The sequence below is a fragment of the Zonotrichia albicollis genome, chromosome 1 (assembly GCF_047830755.1).
Source record: "Zonotrichia albicollis isolate bZonAlb1 chromosome 1, bZonAlb1.hap1, whole genome shotgun sequence".
Classification (NCBI taxonomy): Eukaryota; Metazoa; Chordata; class Aves; order Passeriformes; family Passerellidae; genus Zonotrichia; species Zonotrichia albicollis.
The window spans coordinates 47,033,153-47,055,817 of record NC_133819.1 but is presented as its reverse complement, the minus strand read 5'-3'; the positions used below and the strand labels follow the sequence as shown (position 1 = coordinate 47,055,817).

At 40.3% G+C, this 22,665-nt stretch overlaps 1 protein-coding gene across 1 annotated transcript in view; it reads right to left on the bottom strand.

Moving 5' to 3' along the window:
• The window catches only part of NPSR1 (neuropeptide S receptor 1), a 108,845-nt gene that overhangs the window by 19,438 nt on the left and 66,742 nt on the right, over positions 1-22,665 (bottom strand). Inside the window, exons 7-8 of the mRNA XM_005485919.4 lie at positions 460-563; positions 40-133 (exon numbers count right to left, since the gene is read on the bottom strand). Of these exons, the coding sequence (XP_005485976.1) occupies positions 40-133; positions 460-563 (198 nt within the window). The remainder of the gene's footprint in view (positions 1-39; positions 134-459; positions 564-22,665) is intronic.

Sequence of the window (22,665 nt, the reverse complement as noted above, 5' to 3'; positions counted from 1 at the left end):
AATGTCTACAGCAAGAACAAGGTACTGAAATTCTCCTACCTCCTTGCAAGAACTTCATGGGGTAAACTATGGCATGGTACCGGTCTATGCTTAGTGACACGAGGACGTAAGTTGAGGCATAGAGAAGAACCACCTGGGGCAGAAAGCATAACAGGACAACAGTTGAGACACATCTATTGCAGAAGGTGATGTCAGTGTGAACTCTGAACTAGGAATGTTTCAAAGCTTACTGGGGGGAAAAAAAAAAGAAAAGGAAACCCCTCCACCCCCTTGTATATTCACCCAGGTATTTTTCCTTTTTTCTGTCCACAAAATTTAAAATATTTAATATGCTCTAATGTGTTTGACCTTTAAATGAACATTTTCAACATTTAGCACTTTTGCTGCTAGAAAAGATTCTACACAGCATTTTTGTCAGAGTTTACTGCTATGGGGGCACAAAGCACGAGGTTTTTGTACCTGGAAGTAGCGAACGACCCTGCAAACGATATCAGGGGCCATAAAATCTCCAGTGTAGCGCCAAATGATGTCTGTCATGATGTTGATGAGTCCTGTGAATGAATCTACAAAGACATTAAGTGAAGAAGCATTGGAAGAAGCAAATACATGACTTCAGGAGAACCACTGAGGCAAGTAGGACCCTTGGGATGTGTCTGCTCCCCAGTCCTAGGGGCAGTCAAGCCATGACCCCTCAGCCCAGTATGCCAGAGGAGGTGGGAAAGCCTCAGAAAACACCCCATAATTACTGTCTAAGTGTGTCAGCTTGATTACTGCTGTGACAAATACTGAACCACTGAACCTCCTTTATTCTTTATCTGTTATTTCACTTTAAAAAGTCTCCTGCGAAATCACCTGGAGTGGCAACCAAATGCTGCTAAAGTTAGTGGAAATTCTGTCAGGAGTTAATTTGCAAACTTAATTAATTAATGACTAACCGTGCCTTGTCAGCTTGAAGTTAACCTACTTCTGCCTTTACTTTTATATTTGCCAAATAAAATACACCTCAGGCTATTTCTTCTTTTTTCTTCTTTTTTCTTCTTTTTTCTTCTTTTTTTTTTCTCCTGCAAGAAAATCTAGAGAGAAATTCCAGCCTTTGTTCTGTTTCTTATTGAACACGAGTGCTCAGAGAGATGCAAGTTTTACAAATGAATCACAAAAACTGGTACTCCTGTTTTACACACAGGTAATATTAAGTTTCGTCTTCAAAACCAGCTTCTCTCACATGGACAAGATAAATGTTTTCCGTGCAGTCCATGGAAGAAAATGTGTACCAGTCCAATGTCGTGCCACTTCAAGTAAGGTGTCGTTTTGCTGTTCTTGCACAGGTTACCACAAAGGGAGAAAACAGGTTAGGAAAACATTTCATGTAATTTTAAGGACAAAATCAAGAAATATGAAGAAAAAAGTTCAGTCTATATTAAAAAAATAAAGTGTTTCATTTTGCTACCACCATTTTACACATTCAAAAACCATCTCTAAAGTGTAGTGTGATAAAGATATTTTAACCCCCATATCAGAAGATTTTGATTTGAAATTTATGCCTCTGGAAACAAAGTATTTCAACAATTTTAAAAAACTGTTTTGGGAAATAAACAGTTTGCGTCAGTATTTCCAAGCAAATAGGCATATGTTTTGCAAAATAGGTTTCTTCTAAGCCCTTTGAAATTACAGAAATTCCAGATATTTCTAGTTGGAAATTGAGATTGCAGCTTAATGCTTCAGAAAAAGCAACCTGGTTTGCTTCACTGGAAAATCAGGGTTATTTTTTGTGTATCAGTAGTCCTTTATCTCCTCATTTTCTTCTTTCATTTATCTTCCTCTTCAAGTCTCAGTTCAAAATTAAATTAGTGTAACTACATTGCTTCCCTCCTTATGACTACTGTTCAATTAATACTGGTTTGCTCTTTATTCTCGCAGCGTTTCCCAGCCCCATTTTCTCTCTCTTCTCTCTTCCCCTGCCTCCAGAGAGAGGCTGGATCAGAGGCAATCTCCAGAAGGAAGTCTGTGGTTTGAAACGTTATGTTAAATATTGTTCATCGATTAGGGTGATGGGGCAAGGAATGATTGTTCCTCTGATGAGTACAGTGGCTTTAAGACTTTACTGAAAAGACTGTAGTATATAATTAAGGTGGTCTTTGAAAAAACCACACAGTTTAAGTGTTTCAGAAAGCGAAGTGCATCCTCCAGCAGTGGTTCCAACCGATCCCTTTCCCTTGCCTTACCCCTGAATTATTGATTCATAGTCTCTCTCTCTACAGTAATGAAATATATATTGGTTCAAAATATTGCACATCAATAGAGCTTCACCTCAGGGCATCCTTCGGCTTTTGATGGTCTGAGCATCTGCCAAGCAGGTGCTAAATCAGGGCTCGGCTTTGCTCGGGAGCGGGAGGGCGCGGAGGCTGCTCTCCCTTCTGCCAACCTCGGGGCTCTGATGAGGAGAGGGAGCGAGAAGGGACAGCACCTCGGCTGTCTCCTCAACTCCCTCTTCTCACGGCCATCTTCCTGTCTCTTTTCAGTGCATCGGAGAGTGCTTTAGAGGTGCGCCCTGCAGCTGTGCTGGGAGATGGGACAGCATCCTGGTGGTTTCCTTCAGGTAAGCAATTTGGCAGTCCCAGGCAACACACTTTCAGCTTGCACCTTTCAGCTTTTTTGCATCAGGAGTGTGATTTTTAATCTGTGGATGGCCCCCACTTCACTGGAGATGTGATGGAGATCCACAGGGAAATGAGCCTTTGTTTGGCTGATGCTCAGCCCAAAAATACTCTCCAGGGTTGCCCTCCATGCATCCCACTCGTGCAGCTACCACGCAGTGCTCAGACTCAGGAACCATGGCAAAGTTTATGCAGCAGAAGCAGATGCCTCTCCAGAAATACAGAATGTGGATATCAGCTTTGTGTTTTTCATGCTACCGGTCTCTACCCACTGTGTGTCATTACCTACAAGTATATCTATAGCCTTAAGTACTTCAGGAGCTTAAAGATAACTCAGAATTGTCATTCCCTTGAGAGCCGTAGAGTGAGGTTTTTCAGGTGACTTTTAAAAGCAGAGGCTTTTAAATGAGGCTTAAACTTCACAGCTTTTTTTGTGCTGGCAGCCTCAGCTCCTCTCCCCCAGCAGTATGTTCTAAGAGCTCCTTGTTTTTCAGAATTTCAGAATCGTGGAGGGCTCGGCATGAGCCTCCAAGCACGTGCCCCTGAACACAACACACGTGTGTACCAAAGCCAATGCACCTGTGTGGGCCAAATTCAGTCAGATTTCTCAATGCCCTTTAATTATAGAAACATTCTCCCACTCAATGCCCTCATGCCCTCCTCAGGTTTCAGGAATATCTCTTGTCTTTTCAATCCTGAGAGTACCAGACTAACTGTTCTCAGAGGATCCTTCAGTCCTCTGCTGCCTGCTCCAGAGAGTGTTTCTTATCCCATCTCTGCAAAGGACCAGGCTCTCTCAGTATGAACACACATGTCTCGAGGGTTTGTCCTGCAGAATTTACACAGGGCCACCAAATAAATAATGTGCTTTGTGCTGGTGATCAGACAGCATAAAGGGAAAATGCAGCAAGCCTACAAATGATGACAAAGGATTGCTATATACTCTCCAGAGACACAAGTACCTAGTGCAAACCTTTATTAGTGATTTAGACACTAAATGTGCTGCTCATTAATCTGTTCTCTTATGCTCATCACACCTTCAATAACTAGACTTTATATTTTTCACACCGTCACAGCAGTTTTTCTTACAAGCCTCTTTTTGCACAAAGCCCTGACATGCCAGCACTATAAACCTGGTACAGAGATAATGAATTGCCAGCAGACCTTTTGCCACTGGTAGATGAATCCTTCTCACCCTTGTATCATCTCAGATGCAATTATATCTATGATTACAGCATCTTGAAATCCTCATTTACCATGTAATTTGAATTGCTGTGGTAGAGGTCGGTGCGTGGAAGTCAGCTGGTTTCAGCGATGATCTCAGCAGATCACACATTCCCTGGCTGCTTTTGGCAAGCTTGCACCTCAAACCGCATCACTGGATTGCATCATTGCCATCCTGAGTGGTTAATGTCAGGTACACAAAGCTGACATAGCCAATACTTTGCTCTAAACCTCAGTGTCCTCATTACTTTGAGTTGGCTCACCACTCCTTACAAAGCTGGTGGCTCAAGGGTTACATACTTGTGCTCTTTCACTGACAAATGCTCCTGGGCCAAACAGCACCAAGATAACTTCTGAAAACTGTCCTAAGCAATCTTGATTCACAGCTGTGTACAAGCTTGTCATTGCTACTGCCTTCTTAACAGTGTTCTAAGTTTTTTTACTAAGCAGCAGTGTGTTTACTGTGGTACTGTGTCAGCATTGCTAGGCAACAGTGGGGTTATAAGACCATTTTATTACTCAGAAAAATAGGCAGAAATTCAATTAATGAAATATATTCTCTTCTGATACAAAATAAAGATACCAGCAAGTGATAATTTGTGACTTTTAAGCCAAATGTATATTCAAAGAAGGATACAGATGAAACAATTCCTTGTTGAAGAGAGAACATGGCACTAGTGTAATAGGAATGGAAGAAGTTTGCTCTTGAGGGAGAGTGGATTTTCTACAAACAAATGTAAAAGAAAAAAATCCATAAAATTTCAATAATAAGGAAAAGGAGAGGGAGGTAGGGAGTAAAGATGGCTTTGCCTGGGCAGAGGGAGGGAAGAACAGCTTTGTGGGGTTTGTGCAACTGGACAGGTCTGCAAACCTTGATCTGCCTCCTCCTTGTTGCCGCCATGGCCACAGCCAGTCCTCAAAGGCAGAATTAGTGTCTGCCTTTACAAACCTGCCAGCATTTCAAAATGCAGCATTTTTAGACAGCATTTATCAAAAAGGCCAAGAAAATGCCTGAGAAGGAGAAGCACCCTGTTGTTCCCAGAGGAGACTGAAACATGCAGAATATAGAGCTGCAGCATCTGTCGTTGGGAAATATGTCAGGTATTGAAACAACCTGTGAAAATCCTGGGTCCTAAAGGCCAACATAACCCAGGTTCCCATCATTGTAGCAAAATGCCTTTGGATTTTTTTACAGGCACGAGTGAGTTCAGGCATTGCCTCTATAGTTTTGTGCTCAGGAACCACTTGGTTCAGGAGGTGATTGCAGTAGCTTGGGTAGTGGGTGCTGCCTCGTATGACTGATCTCAGAAATGTAAAAAAGAAATCACTGCCCTTGGAGGGAGAAATCTGAATGTCAGCTTGCTGTTGGTGTGAGTGAAACAGATTTTTTTGTCAAAAATCCCTCCACAGAGAAAGAAGTTCATTATAGAAAGCTAATGGAGGTAATTAGCAATCTGGCTTGGGAATAGACAGGTTACAACTGTCTCAGATAATATGTTCATAGAAATTCATTGACTTGATGGTATTGCCACAGGGATGTACCTGTGCAGACTTGAGGATATTCCTTTCATTGCAACTAAGGAGGTTCAGACAAAAATCTGTACTAGCAAGTCTACAGGAAAATATCTATATCATTTTATTATTACTACTGACACCACTCTTCCCTCAAGACACTCACCCTGAGGATGAAAGTCTTTTCTGTCAGAAGTGGAGAGCAGATTGCTGGTAAGCTGTGATGGGTTAAAAAGCTCCACATGTCATCTCAGCGGCAGTTTCATTTTCCCCTGATGAGAACAGTTCTATTAAGTTGGATGTGGTGATCCATGACTTCTTGGTGAAGCTGTGCCTCTTACTAAAATATCCTCTCTCTTTTCGTGTCACTTACAGTGATTCCATTTTAACGAGGTATATTTTGCTCTGCTTTGTAAAGAGCACCAAGATGCACAAGGAAACACAACATTTTGTAAGGCAAGACAAAGGGTGCAAGCTGCTGGTCAGGGCTGAGCATTTCATATGGCTCATTTTTCCTGGACCTCGTGATGTACACTCCCATCACCCACCACTCCCCAAGGAGTGTATCCTCTGGAAGCATCAGAAGCAGCAGTTCACCAACACCTGCCTGCAACTGAGTGATAGACCCATAAAAACAAAAGTGGCTTCATTGCCCTATAGCAAAAATCAGGTCCTGTCCATGATTTTGAACTGATGAGGCAGCCACTGCTCTCTGACCTTGCTGCTGTGTATCACACTTTATGTGCTGTCAGCTAACCACAGTCAGTGCTGTGAACTGGCCTTGCAAGTTAGCAAAACTCATATCTGATATTTCTACAGGCCTGTGGGTGCAAGATATTTAAATTAGGTGTTCTTAGGGGTCCTGGAGGTTTGCTTTAGTTCAGGCACAGGGCAGAGAGAGCAGGAGAAGCTGCCCTGCCTCTTGCTGACACCCCTGCAGCTCATTTTCTCCCACTCTTCCCATAGCCTGTGATTTCCACTGTAAATTTCACAGGTGGCTTTGCAAGCATTTACTGCACTAGAAATAATTTTGTAACCACATATCCTGAAAAATATACCCAGAACACTGTTCTCATTCAGGACCTGATAGTGAAATAGGTTGTGTCCCTGCTCTGGGCATCTGTAGGACAAGATACTTACAAGATGCCTTTTCAAATTATGACATTTTAGCTCTTTAAATGCTGAGCCAGGAGAGCCTGGTGTGTGGCCCCTCTGTGCAGTCATGGAGCAGCAAGGGGCTGCGTGTGGAGCAGGGTGGGTACAGGGGCCTGGGTACAAGAGTTGCCCTCGTGCTTTGACAACTGATTCCTCCTCTTCACAGCCCCTCCAGGTGCATTTATCCGAGTTTATGGTGGTTTGCAGCCCCTTGCTTCAGCACTGCAGAGCATCTGGGCACCATGCTGGAGGCAGGGCCAATAGGGAGGATGGTTGACAACCCCAGGAGCTGCCATGAATCTGCCAATCCTGATTTTAACTATTTTAGAAGTGTTGATAAGAATCAGATGTGATTGTGCTAACGCAGTGCGAGGATCCCAGCTCTCTGCCAGAGAATCTCTGGGAAAGGGACTGAAAGTGTGAGCCAAAATGTGGGGTGCACTAAGTTTGTGTAGGGAATCAGCAAGGACACCCACAAGTGCTTTGTTCCACTGTGGTGCCTGCATTGGAGCACACATTTTGCACTGGATCAGCAGTTCTGCCACAGGTGCTAACAATGTGTACTGTGCTGCTCTTGGGCATTTTATCCTTCAAGCCTGGCAGGCTGGAACAGAACACCAAATGCAATGTATGAAGCAAAACCCGCTTGAAAATTGTCAAGAGAAAACCTGCTCAATTGACCTGTTAAAGCTATGTGGATTTTTTTTTTGTGGCAGAAGTGGTGCTTTCTTTCTCTTTCTGGCTCATTGGAAGTGACAGAAAATTTTGTTGAACTGTGTGAGCACCTAATTTATTTGTTGCATTTCTTATATTTCTGCTCTGAGATCCACTTTCTCATGAGATGAGGCAGGCGCTGTTAGGCTAGATGTTGTAAAGGATGGATGCAGTGATGCCCCAGCCTCACTCCATAGCTCATCCACACTGAAAGATGAAGGGCTGAGAAAAGAATATACTGCACAGCACCAACCTCTTAAGAAACAGCACTTACAAAAGACGTGGAGATCAGGCCTGCAAGAATTAAAATTTAATATGCCCTGCCATTGTGAAAGGCATTAAAGTTATGTTTAATTTACCTTTATTAATATATCTCTTCCTACCACACCATGCTCTGGGGATAGAGCTGGAGTGGGCTGGACTGATCGAGCAGTTCTGCCAAGAAGGAGAATGGCACCCACCAAAACAGGGCAGGATAATGGGAACAGCAGCAGCACATCAAATACAGTGGGGAGAGGTGGGCAAAACAGAGGGCTTTGTCTCATCATTCAGAAAAACTGGTTCCTCCCACAAAGTTGAATAAATTACTGGAGATTGGTTTCCTTGTAAAACCAGGATGTATTATGAACCAGTCAGAACAGTAAAGGCAAGTAATTTTCATTCAGATGCCCCCTTTTTCAGACCTCTGCAGATACTGTGGTTTGGGATTGGCAGTTGCCCTTAGGGGGAATATGCAGGGGCAGATGAAGCTGGTGATAATTCTAAATCCTAGGAGAAAATTTCCTCAGCCCATCTTGTGTTACTTGCATGTAGATGAGACCACTTTCTACTAGATGAAATATTATTTTGTTGCATGCAGTTCATTTTATGTAAATTCATTCAATGGTTCATTTATTTGTTCATTCTGTGTAAAGAGAATGTGTTTCTGTGTAAATGCAGAAAACACAGTCCTGTGGATGAATTTGTCTTACTTAAACACAGAAAAACAAGAATATGCCTCCTCAAAAGACAAAGGAATCACACTATTTGTAATTCATTGCTGCTGTATATATTTCAAGTGGTGCCTATGCTTGAAGTGTTTTCCAGAAAAAAAATTACCTTCTGAGATACCAAGTACCAAACAATTCAGTTTTTAATTATTTGCTTCCCCAACATCTTGTACATATAACCTTCTGCTATTTCTTCTGAATCCTCTGTATTGATCCTTTTGCCAACTCTTTACCTCAACTATTTGAAGGACAGTAGGTTTATATATTGGTCACAACAGAAACTGTGTGACTATTGTCATCTAAAAATGTGGACCATCCTAGGAGTATTTTCTGTTGGTGTAGTTCAGGCACCCAGGTCACCAGAGTCATTGATTACGCACACTTCTTCCAACGCTGCCTTAGTTGGCTCAGATATTGTTGATGCAGGTAGCTTGGTTTAAGTAGGAGTGGTAAGGGTGAAGCCTTCTTTCTTCCCTCACAGCAAACTGCAAATCAGACTCCCATGGTGCTCAAGCAGTGACACTGCATGCTGCAGCTCAATTTTTGTTGAAGCTTCGGCTTTCCTTTACAGAATAGTAGAATAGTGTTCCTTCCCATTTTTGTATCTGCTGTGTCTCCCCTGGTGTTTGCTCATAGCATGAACAAAAGCACACTGGTTAGTTTCATTGGCAAATTCCCATGTAAAATCGTCATGTGTAAAAGGCAGATCAGGCAAACTCACACTGAGCTGTTTTCCATTAAATATACTGCAGTGCCAGAACAGGCTGAAAATTCATTACATGTGGTGTGGATCTCAGTCCTGTAATTGAGCTGAACATGGCCAAAATGGACTTCTAAGCATTTGGTCTTAATAGAGCAACTAGGTCTCTGTAGTGCCAAATGATATCTTTGACCTGAATTCCATAAATCCTGTTAATCATTTGTAAACATTTGGTAAGCATCTAGGCAATGGAGCTAAAGGGAATGACTCTCCAGAGAAAACCTGCAAAACAGGTGAACGTGAGTTGGACATATTGGCAGGTGATGAACTGCCACATGAAAGAGTTGGATGTGTCATCCTACAGCCCTTTGCAAAGATGGGTAAAAGGAAATGTGTCAGTGTTATTGTTAGTGACACAAAGACAATCTAAGTAAATAAATACCACTGCTTCAATATGCAAGAGGGGAATAGAAAAACCCTGATCTTCTTAATGTAACTTCAGTGCCTGCAAAGGCTGTTTCCAGAATAATTTCTGTTCGATTGCAACTAGATGTGCTGCAGTACAGATGATGGACTAAAAGGTGCTAATGATGTATTTGTACTTTTGATGTCAAAAGCTTAAACTCATGTCTTTTAATGGGAGCTAATGAGATCCTAAGTGATGATTCCAGGTAAAGCACAGTCGTTATTGCCATGCTGTTGGCAGTGCCACACTTGTGCAATCCTGTTTCTCAGCATTTACTACTGCACGTGAAGAAAGGTAGCAAACTCCACACACCTACCTATAGTTAACAATAGAAGTCAAACTCTCATGTAGAGTAACTGTAAAATAAATATCCTCTATGCCAGGTGACAAACCTGCCTGCATATCCATCAGGGAATCAAACAGGAATCCATAAAAATTACAGATAATGTTTTCCAAGTAATTCAGAAAGAAATCCATTTCTCCCCTTAATGCTGAAATGTTGGACCCAGAGGATTATACAATTTATCTGCCAAGCACCTTTTATTAAAAACAAAACCAAAAACAAACATAACACAACTGTCATTAGGATTTGAATGTCTGAAACAGGCTGAAGATAGGAAAGCCATAATCAGTCCTTCAGGACCACATAACAATTCTGTAGCTGTCAAAACAAGAATTAAGGCTTCCTATAAACTGACATAAATTGGCACAGCAAAAGCTGACTGCTGCTGATGTAGAAAATGCATGGTTCATTTCATTGACTGTCAAGTGTATCTACAAAACATATTCAGGGCCACCACTGGGCTACAGGAAAGGGTATCAAAATAACCTTCCTAAGGTTATCAAAACAACCTTCCTAGACCATCCTCATGTCTGGTTTTCCTCTGGAGCCCCATAGAAAACCCTGAGTTCACCTCCTGCCCTTCATGTTTCCCTGTGCCTCATTACATGCAACAAGAATAAAACCCCACCTGTTCTTGCACTCTGCCTTGTTCAAAAAAATGCAGTGTTTTGAAGAAAATAGTTTATGAAAAGAGGCATTAAACAGGACCATTGTTTTTGCAGCCAGACTTAGAGATGCTGCTACACACACCACATCTGGACTGGGGCACTGCAAGGAGCTGGTGCATCAGATGTTGTCAGTGTGGCAAAGCCAAACCTCCCTGACTCCTTCCCTGGGTTCCCAAAGATTTCCACCTGAGATTAATTTGAGGGCACAAAAAACCTCCAAGACCTACACAGAGCTTTGCTCTAATGGAGTCAAAGTCCCCCACCAGTGTCAAAAGTATTTGGATTGCATCTGAATTTTAGTTTAAGGGGCTAAGCCAGCCAGCCAGAAGCTGAGTCAAGGTTGCAATCGCAGCCCAAAATTGAACCCCCAGCATGCTAAAATCATAAAAGACATTCGCTTTTTCAAAATGCCTGGCTTCTTCTCCTGACCAAAAATGCATGAGAATCTTTGAGATTAATAATCAGATATTTGGATTTTCCCTGGAGGTAATTCACTGAGATTGATTGACTCTAAAGACTGTAAACAACAACTCTAATTTGAAAGCTGAAATCAATTGACTTGTGCCTTTTCCACATCCTGTCAGTCAACATCCTAGCAAAGTACTTCTGAAATTGGAATGTCTTCCCAAATGATGAATGAATATGAAGTTTTGTGTTTATTTAAAATTCACACTGAAAATGTAACTGTGAGGAAAAAATAATGAAAATCCAAGTATGTTTATCTATATCTGAAGCAATGAACGGTCAAGAAAGGGATGTGAGTATTTTTACAAACATCTTAGAATCCTAGAATTATTTAGGTTGGAAACAATCTTTGTGATGAATAAATGGCATAATCAACAGACTTCATAAATTCAGCAATATGAAGAATTTATAACCACTATCATTTCAAGAACATTTTCCTCAAGGTGCAAAAAATGTATTGTGGAAATATTGTTAGCTGAAAACAATGCTAACCTACCAAAGCACTCATACTGAAATGTATTTGGTATACTAATGAGTAAGTGTTTAAGGATTTGGAAATAGAGTTGAAAATGAAAAACTCTATCTTGCAGGAGTCCATTCATTTGTGGTATTTCAGAATGATCAAATTAGTCTTGAGCAAGAGCAAAACATTTGGTTTGTGATAGTATCTGCATACAAAGAGGTCCAATAGAAGAATTCAAAACCATTTTCATTTACAGATCCTTTCAAATTCACATTGACATTATAAACCTTGTAAGTGGAGCACAGAGTTATTTAAAAGTATACCTTCAAGGGGCTTGGTTTTGGAAGCATGGCTTTGTTTTTCCGACAATCTTGTTGAATTGGTTTTTTCCAGTCTATTTGTATTAGCTGGGTAGAGGATTCACAGAAATGCAATTGTGTATTGTAATTTGACTTTGATCACAGTAATTTTCTTTCTTGAGTCTCCCAAGCAGTCTTCTAGAAACTACAGCAGTAATGGTATGCAGCAGTGGATATTGAACTCCTTGCAAGCCACTCAGGCACCTCATAAAAAACATTATTAAAAGGCAAATGCCCTTTGTGCTCATAACTCCTAAAGCACACAAGCTGAAGTGCTTTAATACTTCTAATGCATTTTAATATATTGAGATGTGCTCTCTTGGAGTTGGTGTCGTGGCTTTCCAGCCGACAGCTTGTGCTCCTCTGCCAGTCACCCTGGTCTGGTTTGACTCTGGCTCTCCCTCCAGTTCCAGAAGTCAGGAGTCTGAGCGTGGTTTGCTGGGAAGCTCAGTGACTGGCAGGTGGCACATACAACCTTTCTGGAGTAATCTCATCTTCTACAGAAGGAACCTTTTCAGAGCATCCTGAACCATTTCCTTTCTACTAATGAGTGTTCTCCCAAACCATAGAGGCTCTGGAGATGCCCAGTCCTGCAAAGGTGCTTTGGCTCAGTGCTAATGTGAATTGGCTCCCAAGGTGAGAGTTCTGGAGACCTACAAAGGCCACAGAGGACAAGAGCATTTTCTGTGCCCATGTGCTTTGTGTGCTTTACCAGGCAGAATAACAAAGGAACCATTTTAAAGATAATCCTGATGTTCACAGAAAAAGTGGCATAGTGCTTTATTTTCTGGCTGCATTAAACAGCAATCTTCCCATCTCCTAAGGTCATCCCTTGCCCAGCAATATCCAATAATGTTATGTTCAGACCTAATGTCCAGACATATGAGTTTTCTCCTTTACCTGATGAATTGGGACCACATCTGAGGATGTGCTTTCTCTCAAAATCAAGACAACTTGTGCAGGTGACCTGGAACTTTCCCCAGAAAGAGAAGAGCAACAAGACTTGCTGTAGAGCTCAACAGCTTAATAAGCATTGTTAATATTTACAGTGTGCTGGGGAATTCTTCTATAATTTATTATTTTCTGTAAATGCTGTTTTTTTTATTATTTTTCTATCTTGCCTAGTTCTTTTTTAAACTAAGCATTAACTTTATACTGTCTACAGGGTGCAGATTTTGTAGCCTTAAGAAGTATTTCTGCAAAATGCAGTCAAAAAGGATGCAAGATATGTTGGAACATCTAAAACCTTCATACAGACAACAGGCACCATTCTAGTCAGTATCAAATTGTCAACATAGGATTTATTTTTTCAGTTAGCCTCAAGAGCTTTATCCCAAACAACAATTTCTCTATTGGCTCACAACTTCCCCTAAAATGGAAATTACTTTTCCTTCTGGTGTATTTTGATCTATTAGGGAATCCTCTTTAACAGTGTATAAACTGTACTGCCTTCATTTCCTTCTCTCCACTGCTCCCTTCCCCTACTTCCAGCTCTGAATAGAGATATTTGATTTGGATGACTGGTCTAGATAGCGAGAGCTCCTCCCAAAAAGAGCACTTAAAAGTTACTTTCAGAGGTGGAGTTTATGCCTCCACCATAACCAAAAGAAGTTAGTAGGCAGAGGTCTGACATTCAGTTTTAAGTATACAAGTTGTTTCATGCTCCATGTCTTTGGACATGGTATGTACTTACAGTAAGGTAACTTCAGAGTGCAAAACATGCTTTTAATGCCATTACTGACAGAAAATCCATACTTGAGGCAATGTACACACACTTTTCCCTGCCCCAGACACAGTGCAAAACAATTCTATGCTGATTTCCATTAACCATCCATTTTCTCCAAGGCCTCAGAAGACAGCCAACACTGAATCTTGTCTCACTCGTTCTACAACCAGGTCCCATAAGCTGGGGTGCTACAGGCCCACACTACTCAAAAATATCTGGCTTAGCAAGCATTTGGTAGACATGTGACTGCCTTTGAGAAATACCTGAGGAGAGTCAAAAGTGCTCTATTTTGAACAAACCCAATTGGTTTATTTACTGCATGGAAGGCAGAGTAGGAATTTGAGAGGCCCTTGAGTACCATGTTGTGGTGCCCCACTGAACTAGGCAAACTGTGAGTACCAGCATACCCAGGGAGACTTACAGACAGACTGCAAAGGCGCAGGGTGCATTACTGATTTGTTTGTCTAAGTTCCAGTGCTTGAGAGAAAAGATTTTACAGCATATTATGAGAGGGCACTTCAGAGAAACTAGGTTGATGTGCAACTGATGTGGTTGTCACTTATTAATATTAGATTAGACACCTTGACAAAGCAAAGATTTCAGGTGAATAGTTTTATCACTGTGCTGTCTTTTGTGCATTAAAATTTCATTAGAGTTTCTGTCTTAGAGCAATGAGATTTACCACTAATAACTCTTTGACACAAAGAAACTCATTCTTTATTTGAGTAACACAACACTATAAAACCTTATCAGAGCTGATCATCAGAGATTGGAGATGCATGGATCCCATGAGTGGATTGGAACAGGTACTGTAGTAGAGCCTTCTTGGGTCTCATGCTCCCAGTATTGTGAGGATTATTCAAATGGAGTGTGCCTTCTAACAATGTGTCAAGCTTGCTGTGTGCCTGCATGTGCTTATGACAGGGATAAGAAGGAATCCAAATTTAAATTGATTCTCTGAATGAAGCATGGAAGTGTTTATGGTATTCTCCTTTCAAAAAGATGAACAAAACCCCGAAAGACCCTTACTTTACCAGGGTTATGTACAAAGCTGTCCTCAGGAGTGGTGACACTAGATTCCATGCTAAGGATGACGGAAAATGCCACTCTGCTTTTCAGCTCTTTTAGAGGGAATCTGCTACTGCCTTCCATGAGCAAACTGCTGTGACCTTGCAGTTCTTAAGAAAAGGGTTTAAATAAAAATGTCCCCTTGATTTCTAAAAGTTTTGCATGTTTCATTAAACACAGATGACTGAGCAGCAAAAGACATTTCTTGTATTTCATTTGGCTTATCAGCAGAAGAGACAGTTCCAAAATGAGCATTGAAATTACCATACTTAATATACCTTAAATTTTTTCTCTGGACCTACTAGTAATATAGCAGTAACTCCAGCACTCCCATAACACATTAGATTAAACAGTGATTATACAGTCCCTATCTCTGCAGCATGGAAAAGTCATTTTTCTAAGAGGGATCTCCATCCTTTCCAGATGTGACATCAGCTCCTGATTTTCTCTCTGACTATGGGAGCTGGAAATGAAAATGTGTAGAAATCATTCTTCTATTTAAGACTAGAAAATGTCCATCAAAAAAAACAATACCATCTCAAAATGTAGATGGGTTTTTGATTGTGGAGGGTTTTTTTTAGGAAACAAATAAACATCTCTCTTTTGTCATGTGTCTTCAAATTCCCAGAATTTCAAAGCAATCTGTTTCCTCATGCAGACAACCCCTTATTCCCACTTGTAGTGTGCAGGTTTCTGGCATATTTGAATAACGTTTTGTCTCTTGTTCTATTTTGCTAGTTTACAATGAAAGCAAAAAATGCTTTTCAAGAAAAACTTCCTTTCCTTTGTTATCAGTAACCTCTAAGAAACTGGCATAATCAAACACTTCACTTTTCAGTGCTGTTATCTCTGTTCCTTAGGAACTAGCAAAAAGTTTGACTTGTGAATGAAATGTTTGGAGATTTTTCCAGATGTAATTTCCATGCTATTTTGACTGATCATGTTCTTGTTAAGCAGGTCTTCTTTCTTGCTTGCTACTGCCTGCAACATAACGTAATAGGAGTGGAGAAATGTGTGACTTACCTGCAAGTTTTTCTGGATTTCAGGGCAGTGGTGTGGGGATGGGCGGGTGGATGTGGCTGTGCCTGTATTGCATGTGTGCAGAAAGAGAACCAGATCCCTATTGCATCCTTCAGTGATTTCAGGTGTTTCTTTCCACCAACACAGTGGAGCACAGCACCTACATGCACTGAACTCAACTATCTTGAAGTTCTTTCCTAACCTAATCTGTTCTATGATCCTAAAGATTCTCCTTTAAGGCTAATCATGCAGCTGTAGTGTTAATGCACAGGTTTGAAGTAATATTTGTCACTGAAATGTTTCGCTTTTGTTCCATATCCCATTTTAGATCTCTGCAACTACCTGAAAGGAGACTGTAGAAAGTCGGGGGGCAGTCTATTCTCCCTAGTATCAAGCAATAGAACAAGAAAAGGGCTTCAGGTTGTGCCAGGGGAAAACTGGTTTGGATACTTGGAAAGATTTCTTCTTTCTTCTTAGAAAAGGTGCTCAAGCGTTGGAACAGGCTGCCCAGGGAAGGGGGTTAATCACCATTCCTAGATGTATTTAAAAGAGATGTAGATGTGAAATGCAAGGACATGATTTAGTGATGGAGTTGGCAGTGTTAGGTTGGACTTGATCTTTTCCAACCTAAACAATTCTGTGATTTCATGGACAAATTGTCTTTTGGGCAGTACCTAGAAAATCTTGGACAAGTTCCACATGGCAGTTAAGAAGCAATTCTGAGCTCAAAAGAAATAATCCTGCACTTTCCATCAGGTAACATTGCTATGCCTTGCTGTGCTTAAAAATAAACAAATGGAAAGGTTCTGAGAAATATCTTCCCTGTAAAACTTGGTGTTTGGGGATGGGATTTGAGTCAGAGTCTTCTGAGGTCTGATTGAAAGGGAGGAAGATTGGGTTCTTACTTGTCAAAAATGAATAGTAATCCTGACATATTTGGTGATGTACGAACACTGGAGGGATTTATATAGTCAACTTTAGAGATCTAAATTAGGAATTGAGTCCTTCTGTGCAAGTCAGTGAAACTTCAGCCCAAGCATAGAGCTGTGTGGAGTGTTTTGCTCTATTGGCTATAAATTGAGCATGGGAAGGGTGACTTTGTATTTTACATACCTACAGTGAGGTGCCTAAAATAGATGGCATGAATAATCCCTAACATGAATACCAGTGTGCAAGAATGCAGTCATGAGATTTAATCCAATTATCTCTGTGACAATTATGTCCCATTTTTCTTCCCAGAACTGATGTCAAGGTGTGGGCTTTCTTCAGACCTACTTCTGTACACATGGCAAGAGGCTAACAGGGCATCTGCCCTCCACCCTCCCTGCTATTAGAAAGAATCATGGAATATTCTAAGTTGGAAGGGACTTTCAAGGATCACCAAAGTCCAGCTCTTAAGTGAATGGCCTCACACAGTGATCAAACCCACAAAATTGGCGTTATTAGCACCAAACTCTTACCAGCTGCACTAATCTCAGTATTAATGATGTTGTATAAAACAAAAGGTGTAATATTCCAAATAACAGTAATTTCCTCAGGTAGAGAAGGTCACAGATTAAAATTGCTTTGGTCAAAGACCAGCAAATGTAAATAGTCACCACCCAGCTGTAAGACAAGGAAGGTAGCTGAAGATACTTGCCTAGTCTGCATTTCACTTGGCTGACTGGAAAAGTTACCAAGATTAGAATTTTGTTGTTCTTTTTGCTGTTTCTTTCAAATGCCACACAGCTGCTCTAGCATATGAGTCCAGACCATACTACATTTTTGTCTTACAGACCTCAAAGTGCTGTTGTTGCCCCTACAAACCTTTATAATCTCCACACAGCCCTAGTGGTACCAGCAGAGCTGTGACAGTGGAGTAACTTGGCTGCACAGTGTGTCAGCAGAGGGTTAGAGAAATTATATTGCAGGTGAAAGTGGAGAGTAAAAAGCTACTGGCAAAAAAAGTCAAAACAACCATCGGAAAGGAAATGCTTTCATTTTAGTCACACAGCTGTCTAGTCAGGAAAAACCTTTGTATGCAAAGATCTGAAGGAATGACAGCTTCTTTTGAAATAATAGAAATGGTAAATGTGGACTTCCTGTGCAGAAATCTGTAGGTGGGTAAGTGGAATCAAGTTTAGGCAGTGCGTGTCTGTTGAAATGAGAAAACAATGCCTTTGACAAAGATAGGACATATAAGGTCCATTCATCACTTTTAATCCTTTCAGAAATGACTTAGTAGCCAGGAAAAGCAAGCAGAAGAACTGATTCCATCTTAGTTTAAAATTGCATGATCTAGGGTGAATTTGGGAAGATAGGATTGTCACTGAGATGTTACACTAATATTTCTTACTTCCTTTCTGGGGATGTACGGGGGCCCAAACCTTAGAGATGGCATTCAGAAACATTCCCAGACGATTTGGTACAGAAGTCTGGTGCCTGCTTGTGATTTTAAACATACACATGCACTGCAAGGGAATAGTCATTGGACACTGTATTGCATATTTATAGGCCTGTTGTAGTTAAATTTTCCCCTGCTTTAGATGCAAGAGGATTTATGAACTGAAGCCTATTAAGTTCCTAAAAGCTGGATAAGGAAACACTCAATATCTTTGTACAAGAATCAATACATCTACTGAAAATACTTCATAACTCAAAAAAAAAACCCAAAACAAATTAAAAAAGAATATGTCTGGCTTCAGAGTGTTAAAGTGATTGAGATGCAGATGACATGAGGGCATATCATCTTTGTTGCTAAATTCTCAGGTCCCAGGTGGTCCACTGGAATGTGAAAAAAACCCCACATGACCATATCCTACACTGGAACTACTGACAAGCAGAGAGAGCGTGTCTGCTGTTTTGCACTTGCAGAGGAAGATACAATTTCTATCCCCAGGCACTCTGAAAATTCCACGCGGAGTTCCTATGTATGATGAGCACACAAACTGTCCCCTTCCAGAACAATTTAGTGCAGCATTTAGGTACTTTGAGGAAAAAAAATACTTTTTTCATGAGTTCTCCTTGCCTATGTGAACGTCAGCTCTGCACTTGGGTTTAAGCTGCAGAGTGATTTTTGCTATCTGAAAGGGATCTGAAGACCACTGTTCAAAGAAAATAGACAGAAAACCACTGGTTTAAGGATGTCTGCCTCGTGGGTTGTGATTGCATTAATTACAAATCATGAATCATGGACATCTTGTTCCTGCATTTGTAAGATTAAAGTAGGCTATATAAATAAAAGTCATTACAGGGTTTTTAAGGGGATGATCATGCTTGCTTCCAGTAGCAAATTACCATTATATTGCCACTAATGGGAGGGACACTGCATTCTACTCATTCTACTCCTATAGTTACTGCACATCAGCGCCCCTTTTTTTTTCCTTTTTTTTTTTTTTTTTGTGCTAGTGCTGCTGTTTCCTACTGCAGTGAGCTCCAGTGGGTAGAGTCTAAGCAACTAAGCAAACACAAATACTGTGTCCATCCCTGAACTTTCCAGTGATTCCCTAAGAAAATATCTAATTATCTAAAACTACACGAGCATTAAGAAAAATATAGCATAACAGGCTTCCATCTGTGGGCTGGTTAAAAACACTTAGAATTTGGTTTGGAATTGAATTCTAAAGCAGAAGTTGTTGTCAGCAAATCTACAGCTCATTTCTGCATTCTCCAAATGTCCCATCTCTACAATAGCTCCCAGCCAGGTTTTTGGGGTATCTCATTCTGGCCTAAAACTCTCTGGTTTCTGCATCAAGATTCGATCCACTGCTGTTTCTTTGTCTTTCCACATGTACTTGCTTGACTCCAACCTTTTGGGCACATATAAGAAAGGCAAAGGTGATCCAACTGCCCTAGATCCCAGGATTACTGCCAAGTCTCCAAGGCTACCTTTTTTTCTTATAGTCCCAATCTTGTGGTGTCATAACTTTACCTTTTCAAGGAGGTAAATATTGCACCAAAAGAAGTTTCTTTTGCTTTAGACCTCACAGGGAAGTTGCATAACCCCATGGATTGTTGGAACACTAGTCCCAAATTCAATGTGCCTACACTAGTAGACTGGACCAGAACAAAGTATTTTCAGGATACCAAGTTTTCTATGTCAGACCTCATTCTTCATGATTTCACCTGTAAAACGTAAAGTCTACTCATTTTTTGTGAGCATTTTCCTTTGGCTGGCTGACCAAACACTGCAAAATAGAGGCCCTGACACCCCTTTCACATAAAGCTTCTTTCTGTCTTTCAGTTTTGATGTTGAAGTTCACTTCTTGGTTTCCTTTCCTACCTTCTGAGGATATTCCACTTTTTACCCCATCTACTTCAGGACTGGTTGGAGAGAAAATGCATTTTAAGAGGGAGGCATGTATTGGATATTTTCCTCGGGAAAACAGAAACTGTGTTTTGACTAACCATTTATGCAAAGATAAATGAATACATGCAGAAATACTCATGGCTCTTTACATAGGAAATATTAGAGTATAGTAAAAGATGATTCATAATATCAAGCTGGAATTGCACAGCACCAGTGTCCAAGTTTCATATTACAAACTAGGGAACTATGATTCATCTTCTCTGAGTAAAAGTTCAAAGGAGAATTCAAGTCTCTCCTAGATGTTATTGAATCACAAGGAATGGCAATGGGTAGCAAATCTGTTTTGCCTTGTGCTGCCACAGGGTATTGCAGGCTGTGATCACATTTATCTTATCCTGCATTATGTTTCAGTTTGTGGGGGCACACTAATACATACCTCGCTTAAAGTCCCATGTTGCTTTCCTCTTACTGAATTCATCTTCTTGGCAGAATCAGCATGGAAAAATGATTGCTGCTTTTCCAGGCAGCTAATGCAGCCATGAAACAATTTTTTTTTTATTCACATAGTTTCATGGGATGCATTGAATAAGCAATATTAATATTGCTGTGTTTACTCCCAGAGACCGTTTTTGCTCTCGGTAAATTGAAGCACATTTATTCTGTAAATGCAAATGAAAGTTGTACTAAATGCTATCGTTTTCATAGCCTACAGAGGAAAGGTGGATGTAATCTATTTCTTTCCCTATTTATCAAGCCATGTGTGCAGTTAGGTGATTTGCAGAATTCTTAGACTTCCAGATAGGTGTTTGGGAATCAAGCTGCTTGCAAAAGTGGGGAATTTGGATGCCATTGGGTATTCTGTAAAATTTGAGTGTCTGTGCCTGAGGAAATGTTAACAAATTACACTCTTTCTTTCCAATCTTGACAAACCTCTTTCAGCAGTGATGGGAGCATGCAGTGCAGAACACAGATGATCCATTAGTAGAGACAGTTTCCTTACATTAATTACACTTTCAAGAGGTTTTAGATCATAATGAATATAAGAAATGCACATGTCCTTCTCTCAATTTCAGCAATGAATTCTGCAGTATGATTGTAATTTCCTCTAAGTTTTCTTCAGGTAGGATGATGAAATCTCTCACCTTTCTTCAGCCTTCATATTTTTCCTACAAATAGCAGACAATTAGTGTGGAAAGAGGAGGATGACAGATTTCTTGGAATTAGTTCAGTTTTGTGCATTAAGTTTCTGTGTCTTAGGTGGACACTCATGTAAATCATATTGGTAGGTTCCAGCCAAGACGCAGCTGGCAAGAAAGGCAAGTTTTCTAGTATTACTGGGAACTCTGGACTTTTTGGCTGCCAACAGTCCACATCCATTAAGGTGACTTGCTGATTTAGCTGCTAATTGCCTCTGCGCAATTAACTTCCAATGCTCATAATCACTGTGATGTCTAAGGTACTTGTAAAATTGATGAATTTGTATGTATGATTTCTCTAAAGTGCAGAAATATTCCAAGTATCATTTTCCCGATGAAAAGCTGGAACAGAGACCATTATCTGTTAATAATGTTCTACATGTTAATTTTGGTAATGGTGTTATTATATTAAGCTTTTCTACAGATCATGGAGTAACAAGTCATCTTCATTCCTTCAAGTCATATAGAACAATGAAGAAAATTATTGAAGGACAGGCACAGTACATTAAAGCAGTCAGAACCCAGTACCCTACTGGTTTTGGTGTAGGGGGAAAAAAGAAGAAGAAAAGAAGAACAAAATTTGTTCATGTTTAGCTCTTGTGGCTGCACAGTTAGATACATTCATTTAGTGCATTTAACTGGAAAATTAGTCTCTGCCTTCAGTCATCTAATCCAAAGTCGCCCTAGAAGTCGGTGATTGAGCCCAGCTGGTTTTAGTCTCACTGTCATGCTCTCTCTGGGCAGAAGCAGCATAGGAATAAAGCAGCACTCTTTGCTTTAGCAGGGTCCATTTCCACCTATATGCTTGTGTTGCCCTCTCGTAGCAGGTTCTCAGTGTATTGCCTTTTCACCAAACACTGAACAAAATGAGTGCAGCTGGTGAGGACCAAGACCTTCAACTTTCTGGGAGCAACCGAGGAAGGTAATGATACAAATATCTTTATATCACTTTTTAAATTACCTCCTTGCCTTTTTAATGTAATTCTCAAGTCATCCCTTAGGATTTGGTATTTATACCATAATATGGACTGTACAGCTGCATATGCTTACAGAAAATCTTTTGTTTTCCTCTTTATATGTAAGCTACCATAAAAGTTATGTGATGTTCTTTCTATTTTCTCTCTTCATTACAGCCACAGCAATACATATGTGAGCACATATTTCCAAACAAGACTGTCAGACTGTAGCTTAAAATTTGGCATGCAGTGAAGTGCCTACATGTAGTTCTACCCCTAACAATGGACAAAATGTAACACTGTTCCTAAATTACTGATTTCTGTTAAATGGTGGAATAGAAGCACACTGAGCTAAAGGTCATGACATTTCAAGTTCCAAATTTCTGGATGGTAATGTTGGAAAAAAAGATTTAAATAAGCTACCTACTTCTCGTCAATAAAAGGAACTTAAATACATTCCTCTGTCAGTGGTAGTTAAAGTTGAATGGAAAATAATGAGAAGAAAAATTCTTTCATTTCATTCGTTCTCTTCAATTCATTTCTTTTCATTCAAATATAGACTGTTTCAATGTATCGCTTGATTGGTTTTGCTATTGGTCAAATAATAGCAGTTCTTGCTGTTACAAAGTACTAGCTCTTTGGCCCATAAATTATATTTCTTATCCACTACTACTCAAATAGTTTGATATATGCCTCATG